At 45.5% G+C, this 24,622-nt stretch overlaps 1 protein-coding gene across 2 annotated transcripts in view; it reads right to left on the bottom strand.

Moving 5' to 3' along the window:
• Window positions 1–16,271, bottom strand: part of TRA2B (transformer 2 beta homolog) — a 28,264-nt gene extending 11,993 nt beyond the window's left edge. Inside the window, exons 1-2 of one of the 2 annotated variants that reach the window (XM_075937338.1) lie at window positions 16,113–16,271; window positions 5,702–5,835 (exon numbers count right to left, since the gene is read on the bottom strand). In XM_075937338.1, coding sequence (XP_075793453.1) covers window positions 5,702–5,835; window positions 16,113–16,148 — 170 coding nt within the window. In that variant the 5' untranslated portion in view covers window positions 16,149–16,271. The remainder of the gene's footprint in view (window positions 1–5,701; window positions 5,836–16,112) is intronic. The other variant, XM_075937339.1, reaches the window with a different exon arrangement.
• Between the last annotated feature and the right edge of the window lie 8,351 nt (window positions 16,272–24,622).

Raw genomic sequence — 24,622 nt, 5'->3', positions numbered from 1 at the left:
TGTCACAGCAGCACTTTGAGGTTTAAAGTCTAAAGCAAGACTCAAGCTGTCATGTCAAGCAGAGCTATCTTTCAATGCAACAAGAAAAGATGGAGTCTTCTCTTGCACTGTGGTGAATTCCAGTTCTGAAACCTCCACCATCAACAAGTCTCAACATTGTCTACAATTATTAGACTGACAAAGATGTAGACTTGATTGTACAATCTGAAGATTCAGTTTCATCTTCAAGGTGCAGAGGGTCACCTGCAATTACTGCTGCTTCCTCTCCATTTTGATGCATTTTTACCTCTCCCAGAATGAGCAGAAAAGTAAATGATGAGCCTCTGGCCTTCAGAAAGCTGAAAAGATTTCCTTCAAAATGAGGACAGGAAAAGAGCATCTACACCAGGGGCTGGCAACCTATAGCTCACTTAGCCAAATAAAAATGTCTTGTGGCTCAAGCTCAGCCCCCACACACACACAAAATGGGGAGCCCACTCTGGCAATCTAGCCTCCCCCCCCCCCCCCCCCAAGACTGGAGCCAGTGCTGGATTCCAGGGGAGAAGAAGGGCTGTGGAGAAAGCCCCCAGGCTTGCTGCGCAATCAGGGAAGAAACTGGAACTACAAACAGCTCTGATGTGTGCATGCTGATTCCTCTTACTCTGGGTCCTTCCCCCACCTGGAGGAACAAAGCAGCGCACAGGCATGCAGCTTGCAGGCTCTTTCCCACTGCTCCACTGGCCAGAATCTGGCCAATGGAGCAGCGAGAAGCCATGCCTGGGGCACGAAGCCTGAGAGCAGTGCCATCTCGCCTGTGAAGGACCCGCTGCTGCCATGGCTGTGTCCCCACTGCTCTGCCCCCGCCTGCACCTTGCACTCATACCCGCCGGAGAGCCCTGTGGGGCCTCTGGGGTGTGTCGGCAGCCTGAGCACCTTGTTCCTGGCGCTGGCAGGCTGGATCCTGACCAGCCTGGAGAGCTACAAGAAGCGCGACTGCGGGCCAGACTGCCTGTGCTCCTGGCGAGGCTTAGCCTCCATTTTACACTTGGCCCTTGGGTCGCTAATTTCTTCCATGACCCGTGTGAAGCAGCAGCTGGCTGCCACGTGGGAGTGACTCGCATCTGTTTAATAAACCCTGTTACAGACACTGGGGGGAAAAAAGTGCTGCCCCGAGACCTTACCCCCCGTGCCTTTCTCCCACTCAGACCTTACCCCTCCTGCACCCCACCTCCCACACATCCTGCACCCCAATCCCTATCCCACTCACTGGTAGCTCTGTCTCGCACACAGGACCCCTCATTTCCGGCCACACCCCAGAGCTTAGGGGGGCCTACAAAATCCACTAACCCTGGAACCCCAGAAAAGTTAATCTGGGCTGAGACCTTGAACCTCAGTCCTCTCTGCCCGTCCATGGGGCTGGAGTGCCAGGGAAATGAGGGGTCTCAGTTGGGGGCCACATCGGTGAGTGCTGGGGTTTTTTGAAGGGGTTATTTTTTGTTTCTCACTTGTGTGGTCCCTGACTGATTTTTCTGTGGGTCAGTGGCCCCAGACCCCAAAAAGGTTCCCACCCCTCCCATAAATAAAGACAATGTTGAAACACTGTGTTGGACATAATATTTCACTCGATTTAAAAATGAAGTATGGCCAACAAGCCCCCAGTTGGGGCCCAGCCCACATCTAGCCACAGCATCTAACACTCCTGCACCACCCCAGAACCTAGCCCCGGGCCCATCATACATCCGGGACTTCCTGCCCTGATCCCCTCATGCCTCCACATCCCCAGTGCCTGTCATAACACTCCTGCACCCCCCCACCCCAAGACTATCGTACATCCAACCAGACTCCTGCACCCCCACATCCCCAGCCCCCTGCCATAAGATTGACAGAAGACATCCTAACGTGTGCATGAAGTTGGAATTGACCAGTTATGATGTAAACTTTAAAAAAAAGTGCATAAAGATGCAGCAGCAGAAGTCCCATTAAATAAAGTCTGAGAGTACATGGTTTCATTTATGCTATTAATCATTATGTCAATTATCAATAATATGAAGTTGTATATTTTGAGACATGCAAATGGGCATTTTTATATAGCTTTGTTGACCACTCGTTCTGAATGGTGATGTAGTTTGGCTCAATTTGAAAAGGGTGCTGATCCCGATCTACTCTGATGTTTCTCCAACAAGCCTGTGTAGCTGTGAAGAAGATCCAACGGGAGCCTAATCAAGAAAGTGACCCCCCCAACTCCCCAAAAACCAAAGCTGAAATGAGCCAGAAGAAGCCTCTATTATCCACACTGTGCGACCCCTTATCTGACCAAGTGCCCTCTGGAACCATGATTAATAATCAGGAGATTGGTAAATTCTGCAGATGCAAAGGAAAAATCCCTAAGAACGTCCACACAGAGCAATAGGCACTGTGCTGAGTGTAGAGGGGGTATCGATATCAGAGGATCAGCACTGTGAAAGAGCCAGAACAAACAAGGATCAGAATTCACTGGAAGAGCTAGATATGTCTGAAATTAAGGCCTCTAATCACCTCACAAGATGCCCACACCTGGAGTGTAGTGGATTTGATACCCAAGTTGCACGACGCAAAGGCCCTCAGCTTCACTTCTTGCTTCTGCGCTTGATGGAACTTAGGAGTGGCAACAAGGAACCCACAGTGTCAGCAGAAGGCTCCTACTTGGGTGGAGACACCCTTGAAGTTGCTGGCACCAGACTGTCTTCTCTATTGCTGATCTGACAAAAAAATGTGCCTAACATGCATTGGCCCCAGTATCTAAAGTTAAGTAAAGGTGCCAGTTCTGAGAACCACAGCTTCTCCACTTCAGAGAGCTTCAACTACACTTTATTTTATTCCTCAGAGGAATACGGCCAAGTACAAGACAGATCAGAACTTTATACGGACGACCTGGAACCAGATGTGTCTGTTTACATGCCCAAAGTATGAAGACCTGACACGCCAGAAGCCAGCTCAGCAGTGGTGTGCATCTGACACTAAAGACATAACATGGGCCACTTCACATGGGATATTCTCTGCATCTCTTGTGGCAACATTCAAGTTGCAGCATTAACCATTAAAAACCTCAGCGAGTCCTCAAAGTTATATCCTTTCAACATTCAGTTACTTGTTATTAATGTAGTTGATACACACAGACTGATTGATGTTCTTATCAATGTGAACATCCAAGCCTTTTTTGAATCCTCCAGTTGCCCCTCAGGTATCTCCTGGCAATGGGTTTCACAGACGCTTCTTCATGTAGCGTATAATCCATTGTATTTCAACATCGTGATACCCCCTTGTTTCCATATAACAGAAAAGTGTGAACAAGGGTGCAGGATTTACCATTCTAAGCCGTTCGTTGCTGTGTGTGCTTTTATCATTTCCCCTTATTCACTGCTTCTCTAAGGAGTCCAAATAACTTCTCCACACCCCTAAGCATTTTGTTGCTCCTCTCTGAACTCCTTTCATTTGTTTGTGTGTGTCAGGGTGACCAAACAGGACAATATTCCAGGCAATCCATAACAGCAGGTTTTCAGTATTTTTCTATGAATTCTTTATATAGCCTCACATACTTTTTTGACTGTATAAAAACAAACACTGAAGAGCTCAATGAAAGCCACCTCTGGCTCAGTGACAGGCATGTCTTTCCCCTGAGTGTTCACAATTAAATGTAGGACCCAGCAATGTGTCTAAGTTCAAATTAATTCTTTCAATTAGAAACATGGAATACCTGAATCACTACTTAAACACAAAAGTCTGATTTGTAAGTTTTGCGGGTTTACTGTTCAGCCCTTTCATAAATTTATTTAGAAGTTTCCCCTACAGCCCTTTCTGGTACTCCACAGTGACATGAAAAGTTTCCAGTTTATTCCTACCATTTACTATGCTAGTTTTTAACCTGCAAGAGTACTTCTCTCATACCACAACTAGTTACCTTGACAGGAAGCTGGTAGCTCATGCTGTTTTGTAGTGAGACACATCCCAAACAATCTTAATGTGGCACTAATTACATCTTAAAATAGCAGCAATATATATAGTAGGAGCTGACAACCTTTTCAAATCTAAGAGCCAAACCATCAAAATTCAGAACAAGTGGTCAACAAAGCCATACAAGAATGCCCATTGGCATGCCTGAAAATATTATTGATAAGTGACATGATTAAAAGTAGCATAAACAAAACAGTGTACTCAGACTTTATTTAACAGGACACTTTTACTGTTGCATCTTTTTGCACATTTCTTTGAAGTTTACATCATAAATGGTCAAATCCAGCTTTGTGCATGCATTCAGGCGGTCTTCTGTCAATCTTATGGTAGGGGGCTGGAGATGTAGGGGTGCGGGAGTCAGGGTTCGTGGTGCATGTGGGGCTCAGGGCTGGAGACTGGGATGTGTGGGAGGTGCAGGAGGCAGGCCAGGGTGCTGCAGTTGGGAAACAGAGTATGGGAGGGCCCTGAGGGTAGATTACCTTACCTGGCTAGGCCTGGGCTGCTGCACCCAGGCAGCAGTGGCTAGACCAGGATCGTCACAGCTGGATCATGGCCTCTCCTACCCGCGCCACAGAAAAGGAGGAGGGCTGCTGCCACCAGACCTTCCTGCCGCTAGATGGGGGCTGGACCACAGGGACTACCTCAGGATCGGGGCAGGGGACAGAATGCTGTGGCCAGATGGGGGTGTCATTGTCTAGGCAGGAGTAGTCACCCCACAGCCTTGGCCCGAGCTCCAGGAGCAGCCAGGCAGTCATCATGCAGCCCACCCTGGCTGCAACTCCAGCCCTGGAGAATAGTTGAAGGTGGGTCCAGAGCTAGGTGGTGGCTGCCTGGCTGCTCCCAGGGCCTTGGTGCAGTTGCTTCTGGAACTGTATTGTGACCCTATCCCCAGGAAAAGCTACAGCACAGCTTGGCTCCAGGTCTGGCCCAGGAAGCAGCCAAATATGCCAAGAGAGACATATTTGGCTCCCAAGCCATAGGTTGCCTACTGCTGAAACATACGCTGTTCTCTGCCCCCCCTCCAGACTGCAGAAGGCTTACAAAGTTCCCTGGGAATTAAATACTTATGATCAAGCTGTATTAATGAATCTGAGATCAAGATGAGTATTTCTTATTAGTAAGAGCAACTCATGCGATCCACCTTTTTTGAATGGGAACGTACAAACAGATCCTTTGAAAAGGATATTACTAAAAACTTACCTTATGTAAAAGGGAACTATAGAACACTGTACAATAAGCCACCTTTATGAGACTCTTGGCGTACATTAAACATGACAAGAAGATAAAGAAACTGGAAATTCTGCTTTTAAAAACGTATTAAGACAGTCTGAAAGGTGTTGCTTCCAACACCCACCTCCTCCACCAGGCTCTATTTTTGCTTTTTAATTTAAATTTTTTAGAATTCAGGTCAGTAACACAATTCTCCCCTAAACGAAGACGTGAACCCCTATCTGGAAAGGCTGCAGACATTAAAAAAAAAAAAACAACACACCACCCACACCAGACTAGGGAACAACTAATTTCTCATTTCTGAGGTAGAAAGAAAAGCAAGGGTCATCACATCTTTCAGCCCTGTTTTGTGTGTCACAGCAAATAAAATGGCACAACGCCATTTTTACTCAAAATTTTCTTTAACCCTTTAATACCAGATTCAGGCTTAGCCGGATTAGGTTCCACCCCACCACTCTCAAAACAATCGAGACAGAGACTTGTGCGTTGAGAGTAAACTCACCTAGATTCAGACCTGGATCTAGATTTTGACCTGGATCGCCTTGAGTCCTCCTTGGATCGAGATCTTGCCGGAGTGTGCCTTGCAGACTTGCCAGACCCATGAGCACTTCCGCTTCTGGAAGCAGAACGGGATTCCTGCATGCAGATATTGAAAGTCTAATTTGTACACAATTTTCTGGGTGATCTAAATTCTGTAAACAAGCTCCAGTGAAAAAAAAATGGTAAAATTTGCATCTCAACTATGTGTCCGGGCAGTTGAAATTAGAACTGCCTAGATTTTAAGATATTTTTCCCTGGTAGGCACTTCTTTACCCTGCATGTGCTTTCTCTATTAAACAGATAATGCATGCATGTTTAGCAAAATATACAGGGACACATAAACAGACTAGTAATTACTTAGCGTAGTGCTTTCAGATTCCAGATTACTTCTTATCTTAACTTCATTTTTATTCCTTTTCTTCATTCTTCCGTTTCAAATTCTGACTTCTTTCATCTTCCCCACTTCACACAAATTGCTCAATATTCTATAAGTGGGACTTCTGGTCTGATAATTAGCATGCATTCATTCACTTTCTTTTTTTTCAAATTTCAGCTTCACTTATTCCTGAGCTTCAAATAATTCTCATTTATAAAACTTGTCAAATGACGACTTCCGCATTTTCCTTCTTCAACATTAACCTTAATAGAAAAAGAACAGGATGAAGAATATTTTAAAACTCCAGGATAAAATCTAGTGCCAAAACTGAAACTAGAAAAAAAGGCTATGTTTTTGGACTATGTTTTTGGACACGAATTGGATCTACCAAGTTTTCTATTACTTTTTACATGGATGTCAAATCAATCTTTGTATTGGCTAACTGCATTCTCTATTTATGCCTAATTTAAAATGAAGTGTGCAACTGATGAAGATTTACTGGTGATTTTGACATATTTCATGCTTCTTCAGCCACATATGTAGATCTTAAGAAAATGCTTAAGTGTCAAAAGGTCACCAATGCACACACATCTAGTTAAACAGAACAAACTGATAATCTTTTTTAATTTAAAAATTCAGATATTAAGTTACTCAACATGATAATGTTCCTTTATGTCACTAATACACATAATTGTGATGGCCTGATTTTAAAAAAGTTAAGTATGGGCATATTTAATTTGCCTGCAAACTAACTGCATCTGTAAGTTTTGTATTTCACATGCAACCATGGTAATTCTGCACACTAAACTGAAGATGCAATTGTGCGTATCAATATTAATTCTGGCTCAAAATATAATGTATTATTTATACAATTGTTTATTACTTACATTTTTCTCAGTATGGATAATTAACATAGCCTAGTTACTTACATTTTATGGTTTTTAAATTTCTAGCCAGTGCCATTTTCAAGTTTCATACACAATTACAAGACTGCAACACTTGGGTTACAAACACTGGAAAACAGTATTTGTTTTGAAAAAGGTATTGGGGAATTTTTTGTTTTTAAAACTTTCCTATTGATTTCCAGTTTAGAAAAAACACTCTGCTGTTTTATTTAAAATAATCTTTGAATCTATCAGCAGCCCATTAATTATAACATTTTGGGGCCACATATTACTCTACTTGTCAATTCTAAGGATTTTTTTTTCTTTTTAACTTCATATTCCTAGAGTTTACAAATTCCTATGAAAAGATGTTTTGGTCCTGGATAGTTAGTGATTAGCTGAATTAAATTAGTTTTAATTTTAGCTGAAACCACTTCCATACAACCTAGAGAAAAACTTGCTTTGCTGTAACAAAAAACAGGACTAACAAGATGGTTTATTAGGTGATGAGCTTTTATGGGCCAGACCCACTTCCAATTTGATCTGAGGAAGTGGGTCTGGCCCATGAAAACTCATCACTTAATAAACCACCTTGTTAGTCTTTAAAGTGCTACATAGTCCTGTTTTTTGTTTCAGCCAGACTAGGCTAACACTGCTACATCTCTATTGCTTTGCTGTCACTAATGTGTTTATCTTGCCTACTGTAAATGTTTTAAGTAGTATTATGAAGTGCTAAATGAGAATTTACTTCAAACCTACAGCAAGAGCAGTTATGCTAGAAGTCATACATTCCTCTAGGGATGTAAACGAGTTGCTGAGCAGGCTTATCGGTTAATCTTAGACAACATGCATTCCTCCCTTCACTGCTTCTGTTTTCTGTATGAGAGGTAGCAAAGGGGGGAAGCCAGCTTAAAAGCTGATTTCCCCCTAGCAGGGACACTGCGGTGTTACCTAACCCCTTCCCCTATCTAAGACAGCAGTGATTGGGGGAGGGGGGGAGAAGAAGAGACAAGGAGAGGCTAACATGAAACAGCCTCTGCCTGTGGTGGGCCCAGGTTCACTGCAGACAGAGGCCGCTTCATGGCAGCCACACACCTCCAGGGCAACATTCTCTTTTCATGGGTAGCTCAGACAACCCCCACCACCACGGACTGGGGCTGTTGTCACCCCACATTGCTGCCTGTTTCAGAGGTAGCAGCACAGGGCATCAGGCAGCTGGTCTGTACGGGGACCTGGTTTTTAAACTGGCTTCCCATACCACCCCACTGCTGCTGCCTCTGATAGAGGCAGCAACATGGGGTGGCAGAGGGCTCCTTTGGAGTGGAGTCGGAGCACACTGACTGCTGGCCCCATCCTCAGGGACTAGAGAATAGTCTAGTAACTGCTAAGAATGAATGCAGTTCCTTGGCTATTCAATTAGGGTATGTCTACACAGTACTGTTATTTCGGAATAACTGACATTATTCCAAAAAACCAGAGTATGTGTCTACACTACAAGTCTTCCTTCGACTTCCTGCTGTGTAAATAGCGCCAAAAGCCAAGGTATGCTATTTTGATTTCAGCTATGCAACTGAAGTTGTGTAGCTTAATTCGACTTTTGGCCTGCTGTGTAGACCTATCCTTAACTCACTAATACCTCTATATTCTCTTATATTTGGGAAAATGTAATCAAATATACTACCCAGCCATGAAGAAATAAAAGCAGACATTAAGAAGTATCTACCATGAGTAGTATTGTAGAGGTTCATGCAATGAGAACTAATAGAATTTTTCTAATTATTAAAATTAGTTGTGAACATTTAATCTGGAGTCACATCCATATTTAAAGAAAAAAACTTAATCCATCCCAGAATTCGTCATGTTAAGTTTTGATAAACCAATTCAGCTAATCAAAATGTTAATTTTTTTTCCAGAACTTAGTTTTGTCATTTCAAATCTACTTTCATTTACTGTATGTATATATGAACACAACTTCCTTCTAAAAAGTACTTCATGCACAATAGTGATAAAACTGAAAACATTTTGGAGATCAAGCTTCCTAAAACTAGTTCAACTTACTCAGGGTTTTCCAAATATACTTTTTAGGCCTGGGCGTAGAAACATATGGAGCACTGAAAATTCCCATTGCTTCCCTCTAGTAACATTTCTGTCCAAAAGCCACTGCTTAACACAAAACATTGTCTTCTACAATACAACTTCTATGGACTTTGCTATGTTCTCCATAAACTAAGCACTCACTTTTAAACAAACTTCTTGTTCTTCACAGGTCTCAGAACTTGCAGACAAAGAGCAATACTATGCTACAAACACCCAACATTGATTTTAACTGAATAATTTCAAATATTACATTTTATCCAAGAAACTCATATCTTAAAAGGTTGGGTCACTTTACCTATATCACCAAGAGTAACATCACCTGAAGTGCAACAAGTTAAACCCTTTAACAGTGCCAGATAATTATAAAGGTTGGCAACACAGTGGTTCATACAAATACAGAGGTAAACACAACTAAGTGGTATTCTCTTTAAAAAAAATAATTGCAGGAGGAAACCTAAAAAGAGAAAAAAGATAATTGCTCAATATCAACACCTTAAATTAAGCAATTGGCTTCTCTCTCATGCAGTTTTTAGATTTTATTTTCTCTCTCCTTTAATTCTATTAGCCCACGTCATGATTCTGTATTTCTTTGCCCAACCCCTAGATTTAGTCTACCTTTCTGCAGAATCTCCCCAGGTTGCTTTGTCAGTCTTTGAAGAACTTATTTCTTCTTCAACTCTAAAGGGCACATATTACTGCAAAAAGCCTTAGAAGATTGAGGAAAGCGGGATACAACTCCAGAAGAGCTTATCAACACTTCCCAAGACTGGCTGCTCAGTATTCCCTTTGCAGTCGAGTACACTGCCTCAAATACCAAAAACCAGGGAGCAGAGAATTTGATTTTCCCCTAATATATTTCCTCAATCTTGGTGCAAATTTCTCTCAGTTGATTCTTTACATTTTTGAGCTTTAGTTAGCTTAGTTTTGCTCTTCCCAGCCTGAGTTTTCCTCACTTCCTAGTTGTATTGCTTTTGCGTCCCCCCGTATGAAGATTTCTTCTGACAGCCTGCTATACACAGGAGCAGAAAAGGCAGGACAAGTTCCAGGTTGTACTGTGGATAGGGGAAGAGTGGCGATAGAAAAGTTGATTTCTCCCACCTCGTCCTCCTTCCCACTCTAAGCAATAGTCTGGATCTGTTAAAAAATTCCCAATTGGAAATTTTTTCCAATGTTTTACACCTAAAAAGTTTTCTAAATCTGAATTTCAGAATTACAGCGGGGGTCTTAAAATCCTAAAATAACTCCCCTACCCATTCCTTGAACCTGCTACTATATGAAGTCACATTCCCACCCTCACCCCCTTCAAGCTATATTGGATTTTGAGAATGCATGTGAGTCAAGTAGTTCAGGCTGTAGTTCCTGTAGTATTAATGCCACATTTTTGACATCCACATGAAAAAAAAACACAGAAAACCCACACTTAAAAAGGGACAACAAAAGAACAAAAACTCTATGCCTTTTGTGTTTGCATCCCATTAACAATTATGATTAGAACCCTGTTTGGATCCAAAATTGATATCCGTACCTACAAAAAATGAGCTGTGGATATTCAGATTTGCAGGGCTCTAATGGCAATTGACTCAAATGAAGGGCAGAGAGTACTCAGCACAATTATAATGATTTTTCTTTTTAAAAGTTGGTAAAACACCCAAACACCTTTTTCCATGCAAAGACAAGGCTAGCGAATTCCAATCAAAGGTTGAACACCCTCAGCTCTTCTGTGGTCAGTCAAAAGGAACAGGATCAGTATTTGCAGGTCCCAAACATTCCCAAATATAAGTACAAACATCCCAAGGTAACACCCGCTTCCAAAAAGATTACCAGGCCTGCACGGCGTAATTCAGGAGTGACCAGAACATCAATGAAACAACATCTGGTAAAATGACTTCAAATAAGAATGTGAACTGTTATCTGGGTGAATTGTGAAAAACGCTCCCAATTTATTCCAAATCCTAGATTCTGCAAAATTTACAGAATCTCACTTCACCTTGGGCAGTCTGTCAGTGAATACACTTCAGAAGCCTGATAGTACTGGGAGATAAGCAAATGCTATTTGCACCAAAATAAATCACATCTTAACTGGCTTGCTAGACCAACAGTTTTGCACTATGAATAAAGTGGGGATCCCCAATTTCCAGCTTGAAACAGTCGAAAGCCACTTTTGTTTAACTCTGCAAAAAAGCATTCATAACTACTAGGAAAAATGTCACAAAAGCCAATTTTTGTTGTAAGTCAGTCTCAAGATATTACAGACAATGTAAGTGAGGTAATATCTTTTATTGGCCCATTTTCTGTTGGGGGCAAAGAGAAGCTTTCAACCTTTCACAGAGCTGCTTCTTATCTGAAGAGCTTGGTGTAAGCCCAAAATCTTGCCTCTCACCAACTAAGGATGTTAAAGACTAGTCGACTTGTTGACTAGTCAATCCCCCCCCCCCATGAAACAGAGACAGCAAGGGGGGAAGGAGGGGTACTTCAAAGTGGCAATGCGTGGTGCCACCACCTTGAAACCTCAAGGTGGCAGCTGCACAGCTGATCCTGGGATCAGCTGTGTGGTGGGCTGCCCCTTTAAAAAGGCCAGCTGGGGATTCCCAACTGACCCCAGATTCCATGCAGCACTTCCCTGGAACCCAGGGTCAGCTGGAGACTCCACAGCTGAGAGTCCTGGGGAAATGCCAGGGAACCTGGGGTCAGCTGGGGACTCCCCGGCTGACCCCAGCCTCCCCTCCTACCTCTTTGAATCCTGTGGAGGGGGCAGTTTCAAAGGGGCAGCCGCTGCCCCCCACTGACTTGGACCTCCATAGCTTTGAAACGCACAAGAGCCCCTGCTGGGGACTCTTGTGCATTTCAAAGCAGGCACTCATGTGCAGCCCAAAGTCAGCAGGACTTCCAAGGAATCCCACATTCCTCCTTTGAAATGTACAAGAGCCCCAGCAGGAGGAATGCAGAAGTGCCTATTGACTAGTCTATGGAAATTCTAATGACTAGTCAACTAACCACATTTTAACATCCTTCTCACCAACAGAATAGTCCTATAAAAGATACTTACTTGCCACCTTGCCTCATGTAACCCATTAGTCTAAAAGAGCAAATATGTTACAATCTAGATTAAAACAGACCATTTGTTGTAACAAGTTGGCTATGATCTCCATTAAAAAAATCCCAAGTTACCCATTCAGGGGTAATATCATTACATATTAGTGGGGGAATCTGATTTTAGGTCTTATTCAGGGATGGGCAAGTTTTTGATGAGGTGTTACTCAAATAATTTGGTAAGTGGTCACGGGCAACACTCTTCCATGATATTAATGGAGGTGGTGCAGGGTCTGAGATGGAGGTTTGGTACAGCTTGGGGTAAGACTGCGGGGGCAAGAGGGGCCTGGGAGAGTGTTGTAGGTGGCAGGAGTGCAGAGATTTGGGTTGTGATCGAGGACAGGGGATTGGAGTGCAAGATCTGGGAGGGGGTTCTGACCTGAAGAAGGGGGTGCAGGGTCTAGGAGAAGCAGCAAGAGTGCAGAGGGTTGGGGGGGGGGGGGGCGGAGGGACTGTGATGCGAGATTGGGTCTGACTGGGAGGTGCTTATCTGGGCAGCTGCCAGCCAGCAGCCCTGCCCAGCAGGTTCCTCACCCAGGTGGGGGCCATATATGCTGCAAGTCCAAGGAGAGGGGTACGTGACATGCTGCCTGTCCTGCAAATAGGCAGTTCTCATTGGCCAGAAACCAGCCATTGGGAGCTGCTCTGAGCAGTATGCAGGGCAGACAGGGAGTCCGACTGAAGCTCTGCTGTGCCCACAATCTGGATCTGAGGGCTTGGTGGGCCAGATCTGGCTGCGGGCCATATTTTGGCCACACTGGTCTTGTTCATGTTTATGACAGGGTGTTGCTTACATGTATAGGCAGTCTGAAAACCCCCAAGACCAGGGTGACAGTTTAAATGTCATACATTTTCTATAACTTTCATGATTTTAGGTTCACTTCACACCAAGTGTTTTCACAAAGTTTTAATACAGTTTCCAGAGGTAAAAAGTCAGTATGTTAGCAAACCGTACACAAACCCTGCTAGTATTTTCCCAGCAAAGTAGGGTTTCTGCCTGTACACTCACATACAGATACCAGACCGTGGCAGTCCATCATAACGAGGAAATATATTACATGGTATATAAATGGTAAGTATGTTTTTTTCTTTCAGAAACATGCTGGTCTAAGTACAAGATGTAGACATGAAAAGACTGGAAAAACACTAACCTAAAATGTCTTTCAGAAAAACATCTGATAATGTCTAGCATCTTCCAAGTACCATGCCACTTAAAAGGGAACCAAGCCCTCAATTGTTGATCATTTAGGCCAGGGGTGGGGAACTTTTTTTGGGATGTGGGCCACTGACCCATAAAAAATGAGTCGGGGGGGGGGGGGGGGGAGCAAAGTGAGAAGACCCCGACTAAGAAGAAAGAAACTCCCCACATTCCTCCTGCACACTAGAGCCTAGTGGGAGGCTGGAGCACTTGCATGGGTTCCCCAAGGCTGAGCCTCAGGGGCTGGATCCAGGCAAGCTGGGGGCCACATCCGGCCCCTGGGCCTGAGGCTCCCCACCCCTGATTTAGGCTATATCTACACTGCAATGTAAATCTTTCTTTGGGCCTGGGGTCAAAGGTAAGGATGTTAAATTATGCTTAATCAACTAATTGAGTAGTCAGATTTCCATTGACTGCTTGATTAGTCGATAAGGGGGGAAACTGCAGACCTGCAGAGGGGTTAGCTCCTCCCAGCACTGGCTTCTGCTCCTCCACTGGTTGCCTTTAATAGAGGCAGCAAGGAAGACGGGAGCAACTAGCTGAGTAGTGACTTGACTAGTCACTTACATCCCTAGTCAAAGGTAACCCCTTTGGGTCTATACTGCAACTGTGTTCACACAGAAGCAGGTGCATGCAGGGCTGGAGGGTCCAAACACAAGTCAAGCCCAGGGATCGGTTGGAAGTTTGCCACAACTTCCTTAATGCTCTTACCTGCAATAATCTGTAGCTATACTCTTAAAAGTCCAGTACTACTGTCCAATACTGGTAAATCTGCACAAACTATGAAATTCTATACGTGCTACTGAAAAGATGAGTATAGAGACAATTTATGATTTCATACTAACATCTTACATATTGATTTCCATTGAAAGCTTAATTTTGCTGTAAAATAAAAGGAAACACAAAATCTCCGTAACAGGTTACCAACTATGCTATTAAACAGTTAACCAGGAACATAAGGCTTACTGGTAAACTGGCCCTTGCAGGTGAACTCCAGCAGTGGCCGGCCAGTGGGCCGGAGCAGCTCTGGCAGGCCCTAGTTAAACTATTAACTAGTTTATCACTAGCATTTAACCAGCTAAACATTTTAACATCCCTATGACCAACCAATATGTAGAAATATAAACAGCTACATCAGTCTCAGGCATTCAAATTCTGCATGGTTTGAATTACTAGTTTATCTATGTGGATTGCATTGATGAGTCTTTTTTTTTTGGCAGCTATCTAAATAATTCATCTCTCCATTTCTGATTACTTTCCATTTGTTTGCGTAAGAACATTTTTGCAGTAAATACTGCTTGTTTCTGAAGATGCTTTGTACTGTATCGTAACTGCAGTACTACAACTAGGCTTTCACAGCTAATTGTGCATCCCTCGTGAACATGAAGGATAATACTGCCCCAATAATCACAGTGCGATAACTGCAATACTACAACTAGGCTTTCACAACTAATTGTGCATCCCTCGTGAACATGAAGGATAATAATGCCCCAATAATCACAGTGCGCAGAACCCAACTTCAGGTCAGATTGCAATTTCAGGTCAGATAGTACTGTCCAGACACACTTTTAAAGTTACTGTGAAACATGGCTCAAGAGGCCAAAGTGTGTGTGTGTGAGGACTAAAATTGTAGCTGTTTCAAGGGACAAATTTAAGATTTTTTTTTAGACAAATTACAAGTAATTAAGAATCAAAGTTAAAAGTCTGAAGATTTAACTCACCCAGGCAATTACAATTTTTGGTAATTAATTAAACATTCAGAGGTGGATTACTTGCGCAAAGTAATCATGAACACTATTATCAAAGGACACAAGTATCAAGTTTTGCAGCAGGACCAGGAAGAACGACTGGACACTGTTGTGGTCCCCGCAGAGGTTTCCCAACCACTGATCAATCGGCCATAGCTGCACCAAGCACAAGTCTACAGGATTGGTGTCTGAAGCACCGCGCGCTCCCAGCTTCGAGGAGACAGGCCACAAGCGAAGACACAGCCACCCTAGGCACCCGGGACCCTGCTGAGCTCGCATTGGGGGGTCAAGGAGAGCAATGCTCGCGGCTGGGGCCGGACAGACACCGTGAAAGCTCCGCCCCGAGTCGGAGTCCGCGCTCCCGTTAACACGTGTCGCTGCAGCCAGCGCCGAGCGTCCCGGCAGCTCCTCGACTCGGTGTCCGCGCCCGGCCCTCCCCACACGCCGCCCCTCTCCCCGCGAGCTCAGGCACCAGGCTGGGGCTGGCTCCGCGGAGCACGGGGACAGCCGCGGGGAGGCGGAAGCCGCAAGCCCAGCCCCAGGGGCCTGCGGGGCGGCCGCCCCCCCCTCAGGGCCGGGCCGGGCCAGCCCAAGTGCGGGAGGCGGGGCGGGCCGGCTCGTGGCCGCGCTTCCCGGGAGCGGCAGCACACGCGCGCCCGGCCATTTTGTCCCTTTGGCGGGTCCCCAGCCCAAGATGGCGCCGGGAGGACTCACCATGGAGCAGGCAGCCGAGCGGCTAGAGCGCCCCCGCCTCCCCCCATTAGCGGCCCGGCGCCATTTTCCCGCGCCAACCCCCGCCAGCTCGATCGCCCCGGCCCCCCGCGCGCTGCTCGCGGAGGCTCCGCCGGCCCCCGCGCCGGCCCCGCCCGCGAGCCCAGGCCCGCGCCTGCCCCGGTGGGCGCAGGCCGGGCCCGCCCCGGCCGGGCCGCGCTGGCGCTGTGCGGGCCCGGCCGGCTGCGCACGCAGGCTCCGTGTATTACCCGCTCGCCGTAGTTCTGCTCCCCGCTGTCGCTCATTGTCCCGCGCAGCCCGTCAGCAACCGTCGCGCCAACCGCCACTGCCGTCCGGCGCCTGTGCCCGCTGCCAGGAACGGAAGTGACGCGCGCCCTTGGCCAGCCCCGCCCCTGTGGGAGCCGGCCGCGAGCGACGCATCCGGTGGGCTGGAACTCCCTCGGTGATTGGATGAGCCTAGCCCCGCCCCGCCCGCCCCCGCCTCAGGGGGGAGTCTGGCCCCGCCCCCACCTGTCCCCTTCCCCCGGGACTGATACTAGAGATGTAGCCCTGTGAGCCTGGTGTAGCTGGAACAAAAGCCAGGACCATGCAGCGCTGTAAAGAGGGGTTAGTAGGGGATGAGCTTTCGTGGGCCAGACCCACTTCCGCAGATCAAATAGTGGAAGAAAAGTGGCACGGCCATATACACCAAAGGGTACAATCAAAAAAAGTGAACACATATAAAAAGGACAAATCAAATTTCAGAACAGAGGAGGGATGGGGGGAGGTAAATGTCTGTGAGCTGATGATGTTAGAGGTGATCACTGGGGAAGCTATCTTTGTAATGGGTAAGGTAATTAGCATCTTTGTTCAGACCCCAGCGTAAAGTGTCAAATTTAAGCATGACTGACAGTTCAGAGGTTTCTCTTTGAAGTCTGGCGTTAAAATGCCTTTGAAGCAGTATGCAGGTAATCAAGTCGTTGAGACAATGCCCTTTCTGGCTGAAATGGCAAGAAACTGTTTTTCCTTTTCATAGGTGTTCATTTTTTAAATTGTATCCTTTGGTATATATGGTTGTGACTATTTTCTTCCACTATTTGATCTGAGGAAGTGGGTCTGGCCCACGAAAGCTCATCATCTAATAAACCATCTTGTTAGTCTTTAAAGTGCTACATTGTCCTGCATTTTGCTTCAGCTACCCCAGACTAACACAGCTACATTTCTATCACTGTTTTTTCTTTATGATACTGTCTGATATCCGTTTTGTGGGCATTGATTCTTTGGCGAAGCGACTGAGACGTTTGTCCAATGTACATAGCAGGCGGACACTGTCGGCACATGATGACATAAATTATATTTCTGGATGAGCAGGAATATGTGTTCTTGATCTTATAATTGAATTGATGAGGTCCAATAATAGTGTCAGCAGAGTAAATATGTGGACAAAGCTGGCAACGGGGTTTGATGCAAAGAAAAGTTCCAGGGTTGGTACTAGTGTGGTATGTCCTGTGATTGTTGGTAAGAATCATCCTGAGGTTAGGTGGTTTTCTGTAGGAGACTATGGGTCTGTCTCCCAGAGCCTCTCGAAGTGTAGTATCCTGTTCTAGTATAGGTTGTAGTTTATTGATAATGTGTTCGACGGGTTTAAGTTGGGGGCTATAGGTGATAACAAGTGGTGTTCTATTGTTGGTTTTCTTGGATCTGTCTTGAAGTAGATGGTTTCTGGGTATTCGTCTGGCTCTTTCAATTTGTTTTTTTATTTCTCCAGGTGGGTAATTGAAGTTTATAAATGCTTGGTAGAGATCCTGAAGTTTCTGGTCTCTGTCAATGGGATTAGAGCAGATGCAATTGTATCGAAGGGCTTGGCTATAGACGATGGATCATATGGTGTGTTCTGGATGGGAGCTGGAGGCATAAAGGTAACTGTATGAGTCAGTGGGTTTTCTGTAGAGAGTGGTGTCTAATTTACCATTGGTGATTTGTACTGTGGTATCCAGGAAATGGATCTCTCATGTAGAATGGTCCAGGCTGAGATTGATGGTGGGGTGTAGGTTGTTAAAATCTCTGTGGAATGTCTCCAGTGTTTCTTGGCCATGCGTCCAGATCATAAAGATGTCATCGATGTAGCGTAAGTAGAGAAGGGGTAAAAGGGGACAGGATCTGAGGAAACCATAAAGATGTTAGCGTACTGTGGGGCCATGCGGGTACTCAAGGCTGTGCCACTGATCTGGAGGTATAAGCTGTCCTCAAATTGGAAATAATTGTGGGTGAGAACAAAGTTACATAGGTCTGCTATCAGGTTGGCAGTGGTGTCCTCTGGGATAGTGTTTCTAATCGCTTGTAATCCATCTTCATGTGGGATGTTGGTGTATAGAGCTTCTACATCCATGGTAGCAAGGATGGTGTTATCAGGGAGGTTATCTTGTTAATCTTTAAAGTGCTACATAGTCCTGTTCTTTGTTCCCCGGGACTAAGGGGGAGTCCAGCCCTTAGGGTTCCCATGTGTCCAGTTCCCCAGGGGCAATGCGGAGGGGCTGCTGGGTGTGCCCAGAGAGGGGCATTTTGGGGGCACTGGGAGGGGTAGTTGGGAGGTGCCTGTAGTGGGAGGGGTATATGGGAAATCCTGGCCAGGATATATGGGTGGGCCTGCTGGGGGGCAGTGCCATGTGTCCCTGTCAGGCTGACACAGCACATGCCCTCCCCGCCGCCCTTTCTCTCTCTCCAGGGTGGGGAGCTGGGACCTGGCCCTGTGACCCCTCCTGGCTGGGCTATGAGGCCCTGCCGTGGGGCAGGCGGCCTGGCTGAGAGGTGTTTGGCAGCTCTGTTTACCTGATGGGCCAGGCCAGGGCGTGATCCGGCAGCTGTGGATGCAAAGATGCAGGGTGTAACCCAGGCAGGATGGGTGGGGCAGCTACCCAGGGCCCAAAGCCAGAGAGGCAAAATAATGATGGGGAGGTTGTAGGCCTGCTTGCCTTGGGCACCGACGAGCCTAAATGGCTCTGTGGGGTGACTTTTTCTGATCTGCAAAAAACAAAAGAAAAATCCTGGACATTTTTTCCACATTTCAAAATTGCGCATGGCTGGAGATCAGAGGACAAGAAACAAGTTCTTGTTGGTATGGTAATTTAATCCCTTCTACCCTCTCACATGGACTGAGGTGTCAGTCTAATCTGCCTCTTCCCCAAGATTATCTCACTACCCAAGAAAAAACAATGACTCAGTTTCAACCTGGGTGCCAGTAGCAAGAGCTTAATGGAGCATATAGCATGGACTGATGTATTGGTGCAAATTCTTAGTGTACCTGACAATTTCACAAAGGATGCTGTTTAAAATAACTGGCATTTTAAATGCCGTCACCAGAAAAGTATTGCTTTTACTAGTCATATTCTCGTGTTACATACAGCGAATACCTGCTTTAATCAGTCAGGAAAGGGAAAATCAGCCTTAATTTTGTCAGAGATCAAAATAGTGTTTACTGAGGCCTGATTTACACTATAAAGTTTTGTCAGTATAGCTATTTTGGTCAGGGGTGTGAAATAACACACTCCCTAGCTGACAACGCTGTACCTTCAGAGCTCCTTGATGTAGATGCAACTTAAAGCAGCAAAAGGCATTTTCTATTGACATAGAATGCCTCCTCGAAACATACTAGCAATGCTGGCAGAAAAGTTCTGCATCTCACCTTTTGCTATTCGGTTAGTCAGGAGGGGGTTAAACTAATATAAAAGGAGTAGGTAAAAAGAGAGAAGATATGAGCACGCAGCACAAAATTGAGATGTTGAGAATTAAATTAATCAAAGAACCAAAGGTCATGAAGAGAATAAATTATTGTATTGCCTATATGGTAATACAGCAGCCTGGGTTCCAAACAGGAGAAACTAGAATTGCATTTTTAGGAACCCAAATTGGATGTAGTTGCACAGCTGTAAAATTAGACTCAATGGTTATAACCGATTTAGGAAGGGTCAAATGGACAAACAGAGATGGGCAACGGCATTCTATGTCACAAGAGGCAGTACCTGTTTCCAAGTCACTAAGAACGTGGAAGAAGATGATCATAGAATCATAGTACAACAGAATGGGAATGGACCTCGAGAGGTCATCAAGGCCAGTCCCCTGCCCTTACGGCAGGACCAAGCACTGTCTTGATCATCCCTGGTAGATGTCTGTCTACCCTGCTCTTAAATATCTCCAGTGATGGAGATTCCACAACCTCCCTAGGCATGCTTATGAATAAAAGTCCCAACAGACTAAGCACAAGCTGGTGCCTGCTATACCTGGAGTCCTCAACTTTATTTTTTTCTGCCCCCCTTCCCCTCCCCTCCAAATTTGCTATGAAAAGTCCATGCCCCACTTGTGCTACAACAACTAGTTTTCTCCATATAAAAACCAGGGCTGGCATTACAGGACAGCAAGCAAGGCAGTTGCCTGAGGCCTGATACAATAGAGGACATCATGAAGCTAAGTTGCTCAGGCTTTGGCTTCGGCCATAGGTGTTAGGGCTCCAGGCTTCAGCCCCATGTATTGGGACTGTGGCTTTCTGCCCTGATCCTCAGTGCATAACACTGACCCTACTTGAAGGACCCCCTAAAACTTGCTTGAGGCCCCCAGACCCTGGTTGAGAACCAGTGTGCTTCACACAGCCCTGTCTATAATGTGAAGGCAATGCTTTATATTTATGGGGAACTTCAGTCTGAGTGACATATGTGGGAGGTTTCACGCTGCCAGTACTAAACCATCCTTGGAATGTCTACACATTATAAATGACAATTTTCTAATTCAAATAGTATTGCAAATAACATGGGGGAATTCTTGGATCGTGTCCTAACAGATACAAAGGGACTGATTGCAGAACTTTGAGTTCTTTGAGGGGGTCAACAAACATGTGGACAAGGGGGATCCAATGGATACAGTATACTTAGATTTCCAGAAAGCCTTTGACAGGTCCTTCACCAAAGGTTCTTAAGTAAAGTAAGTTGTCATGGGATAAGAGGGAAGGTCCTCTCATAGATTGGTAACTGGTTAAAAGACAGGAAACAAAGGGTAGGTGGCAAAATTTGCAGATGATACCAAATTGCTCAAGGTAGTTAAGACCAAAGCAGACTGTGAAGAGCTTCACAAAGATCTCACCAAACTAAGTGACTGGGCAACTATGGCAAATGAAATTTAGAGTAATGCACATTAGAAAAAAATAATCCCAACTATACACACAATATAATGGGGACTAATTTAGCTACAACTACTCATGAGAGGTCTTGGAATCATTGTGGATAGTTCTCTGAAAACATGTACTCAGTGTGCAGCAGCAGCAGTAAAAAAAGTAAATAGAATGTTAGGAATCATTAAAAAAGGGATAGAGAATAAGACAGAGAATATCTTATTGCCTCTGTATAAAACCATGGTACGCCCACATCTGGAATACTGTGTGCAGATGTGGTCGCTTCATCTCAAAAAAGATATATTGGCATTGGAAAAGATTCAGAGACGGGCAACAAAAATGATTAGGGGTTTGGAACAGATCCCATATGAAGAGAGATTAAAAAGACTTGGACTTTTCAGTTTAGAAAAGAGGAGACTAAGGGGGGGGGATATGATAGAGGTCTATAAAATCATGACTGGTGTGGAAAAAGGGAATAAGGAAAAGTTATTTACTTATTCCCACAATATAAGAACTAGGGCTCACCAAATGAAATTAATAGGCAGCAGGTTTAAAACAAACAAAAGGCAGTTTTTCTTCACTCAGCACATAGTTGACCTGTGGAACTCCTTGCCAGAGGATGTGGTGAAGACTAGGACTTCAACAGGGTCAAAAAAAGAGCTAGATAAATTCATGGAGGTTAGGTCCATCAATGGCTCTTAGCCAGGATGGGTAGGAATGGTGTCCCTAGCCTCTGTTTGTCTGGAAATAGGTGACAGGAGAAGGATTGTGTGAGGATTACCTGTTGTGGCCCCTCCCTCTGGGGCATCTGGTACTGGTCACTGTCAGCAGACAGGATACTGAGCTAGATGGACCTTTGGTCTGACCCAGTATGGCCGTTCTTATGTTCTTATGTTAACTAAAAGTTAATGATAGCTTAGGTACAGGTGATCATGAATGCATCCTAGAATACTCAAGGAATTGATAGAGGAGGTATCTGAACCATTACCTATTGTCTTTGGAAAGTCATGGAAGACGGGAAAGATTCAAGAACACTGGAAAAGGGCAAATATGGTGCTCATCTATAAAAAGGGAAATAAGGACAACCCAGGAAACTACAGATCAGTCGGCTTCTGTTCCAGGAAAACAATGGAGCAAATAATTAAAGAATCCATCTGCAAACGTCTGGAAGACAATAAGGTGAGAAGTAACAGTTGGCATGGATTTGTAAGAACAAACCACGTCAAACCAACCTGATAGCTTTGATAGACTAACAAGAGAGAAGCGGTAGACGTGGTATAACTAGACTCAGTTAAGCATTTGATACAGTCTTGCATGACCTTCTTATCAATAAACTGGGGAAATACAATGTAGAAGGAGCTACAATAAGATGGATGCATAACTGCTTGGATAACCATTCTCAGAGATAGTTATCAATGGTTCCCAGTCATGTGGGAAGGGCATAATGAGTGGGATTCTGCAAGGATCCGTTTTGGAACCGGTTCTGTTCAATATCTTTATCAACAATTTAGATCATGCCATATAGAATACACGTCTAAAGTTTGTAGGGATGGGTTAACTGGTTAACCAGTTACCCAGTAAGCATAAGCCTTATTGGCATGCTTACTGGTTAATCGATGGCCTGACCTAGCTGGAGCAGCCCTTGCTTGCACCACAGTGCAGTGGGCCCAGTCCATAGGGTTGCCAGATGGTTTCACAAAAAATACTGACCCCCCCCTAAAAAAAGCTGGGAAAAGAATTCTGTTGAACAACAACAACAACAAAAAGGCCAGGGCCAAATTGCAGTCATGGCCCCTTTAATCCCTGGGCCGTTCCCCCCACCCCAGACAGCAGGAGCTGCGCATCATGTCCCAAGCGGCCTTCCGTTGGGTGCCCGAGCCGGGCCTTGGGAAAACCAGAAAATACCAGACATTTCAGATGTCCAGTATTTTCTGATTTTTTTTTACCAGACGGAAGGTGCAAATACTGGGCTGTCCGGTTCAATACCAGATACCTGGCAACCCTACCAGTCCAGCCCAGCCGGAGCAGGCCCTGGCTGCCATGTGGCATGGCGTGGTGGGATCAGCCCAGTCCGGCCAGAGCAGCCTGCGGCAAACCATACGCAGGGGGCTGCTCCAGAATGAACTGGTTAAATCTAGCGTTTAACCGGTTAACATTTTAAACATTAATTACCATCCCTAATTCCAAGCTGGAAGGGGTTGCAAGTGCTTTGGGGGATAGGGTCATAATTCAAAAGGCTCTGGACAAACCATGGAAATGCTCTGAGACTCTCAGGTAAATAGGATGAAGTTCAATAAGGACACATCCATTTAGGGAGGAACAATCAGTTGCCCACAAAGGGTACATCTACACTTGCCCCCTACTTCGAAGTAGGGAGGCAAATGAAGGCGACCGAAGTTGCAAATCAAGCGCAGGATTTAAATAAATATTAAATATTAGCATGCAATGAGGAGTACCAGTTAATTTGAGTGAAGGGGTGTTTCTCGGAGTACTGCGTCTATATGCGGCAAGTTAAATCGGGCTAGTCAATTTCCAAAATGGCAACCGGCCACGACTATGCTAATCAAGCACGGGATATTTAAATCCCGCGCTTGATTTGCAACTTTGGTCGCCTTCATTTGCCTCCCTACTTCGAAGTAGGGGGCAAACGTTGATGTACCCATACAGAATGGGAAGCGACAGCCTAGGAAGGAGTCCTGCAGAGAGGGATCTCGGGGTCAGAATGGACCCCAAGCTAAATACGAGTCAACTGTGTTTGGCAAAATTTGCAAATATCGGGAGCCACGGCTCCTGGTTCTCGCGGTGAGCTTCCTGTGGCTCCCAAACTCACGGCAGCTGCTGGGAGCTGCAGGGAACACTGTGGCTCCAGGCATCCGCGGGGAGTCACCGCAAGGGCCGGGGCCCCATGGCTCCCAGGCCCTGCCGACCCCCCTCCTGCCGGGACAGGAGACCCGCGAATACACAGAACTGAATAGCGATTCGGCTAATCGCAAGAGTCTCCTGTCTAGATTTTAAAAACCCTGCTTTGAAATGCGTCAGAGTTAGGGAAGTGAGCCTGCTTTCTGCTCTAGGCTCAGCTTCTCCCAGCCTGCATGGGGCACATGGCCTTTTGCAAAGCACCCGGCAACTTGCCCTCATGGAGTCTGACCCCAACCGGGAATCTATTGAGCACACCCAAAACTACCACACCCAATTAAACTTCTGGGTGTGGCATTCTAATTGTGCATCTGCCTAGCAAAAGTGACCCAAACACAACTTACTCTCCCTCCGCCCCGGCCAGATCTCATAAAGAGATCACTCCCTAATAGGCACTGTAGGTTACACATGAAAAGTGAGCAAGGTGGATCCTCATTTGGGATAAATGTCCCCCCTACAGCTCCACCCTCCGATCTTCAGCTGGTGGTGGTGGGGAGGGGCTCTTGGCAGCCCCATGCGTGGGAGTCTTGGGGAGAAGGCCTCTTATTGGCAGTATGAGTTACACCCCCCCTTCTTCCCGCAGGTCTCTGGGCAAACTGCGTCCCAGTTCCTCTCTCGAAAGCCAGGGTAGCTGTAGCAATCCGAGTGCCTTTAGGGGGGGAGAGAGGAGGGCAGGTAATAGCCACGAGGGTCTTGCCGTTGGTA

The sequence above is a fragment of the Pelodiscus sinensis genome, chromosome 10, assembly GCF_049634645.1.
Source record: "Pelodiscus sinensis isolate JC-2024 chromosome 10, ASM4963464v1, whole genome shotgun sequence".
Classification (NCBI taxonomy): Eukaryota; Metazoa; Chordata; order Testudines; family Trionychidae; genus Pelodiscus; species Pelodiscus sinensis.
Note: the sequence above shows the minus strand (reverse complement) of the source record. Positions and strands in the feature narration are given on the sequence as shown.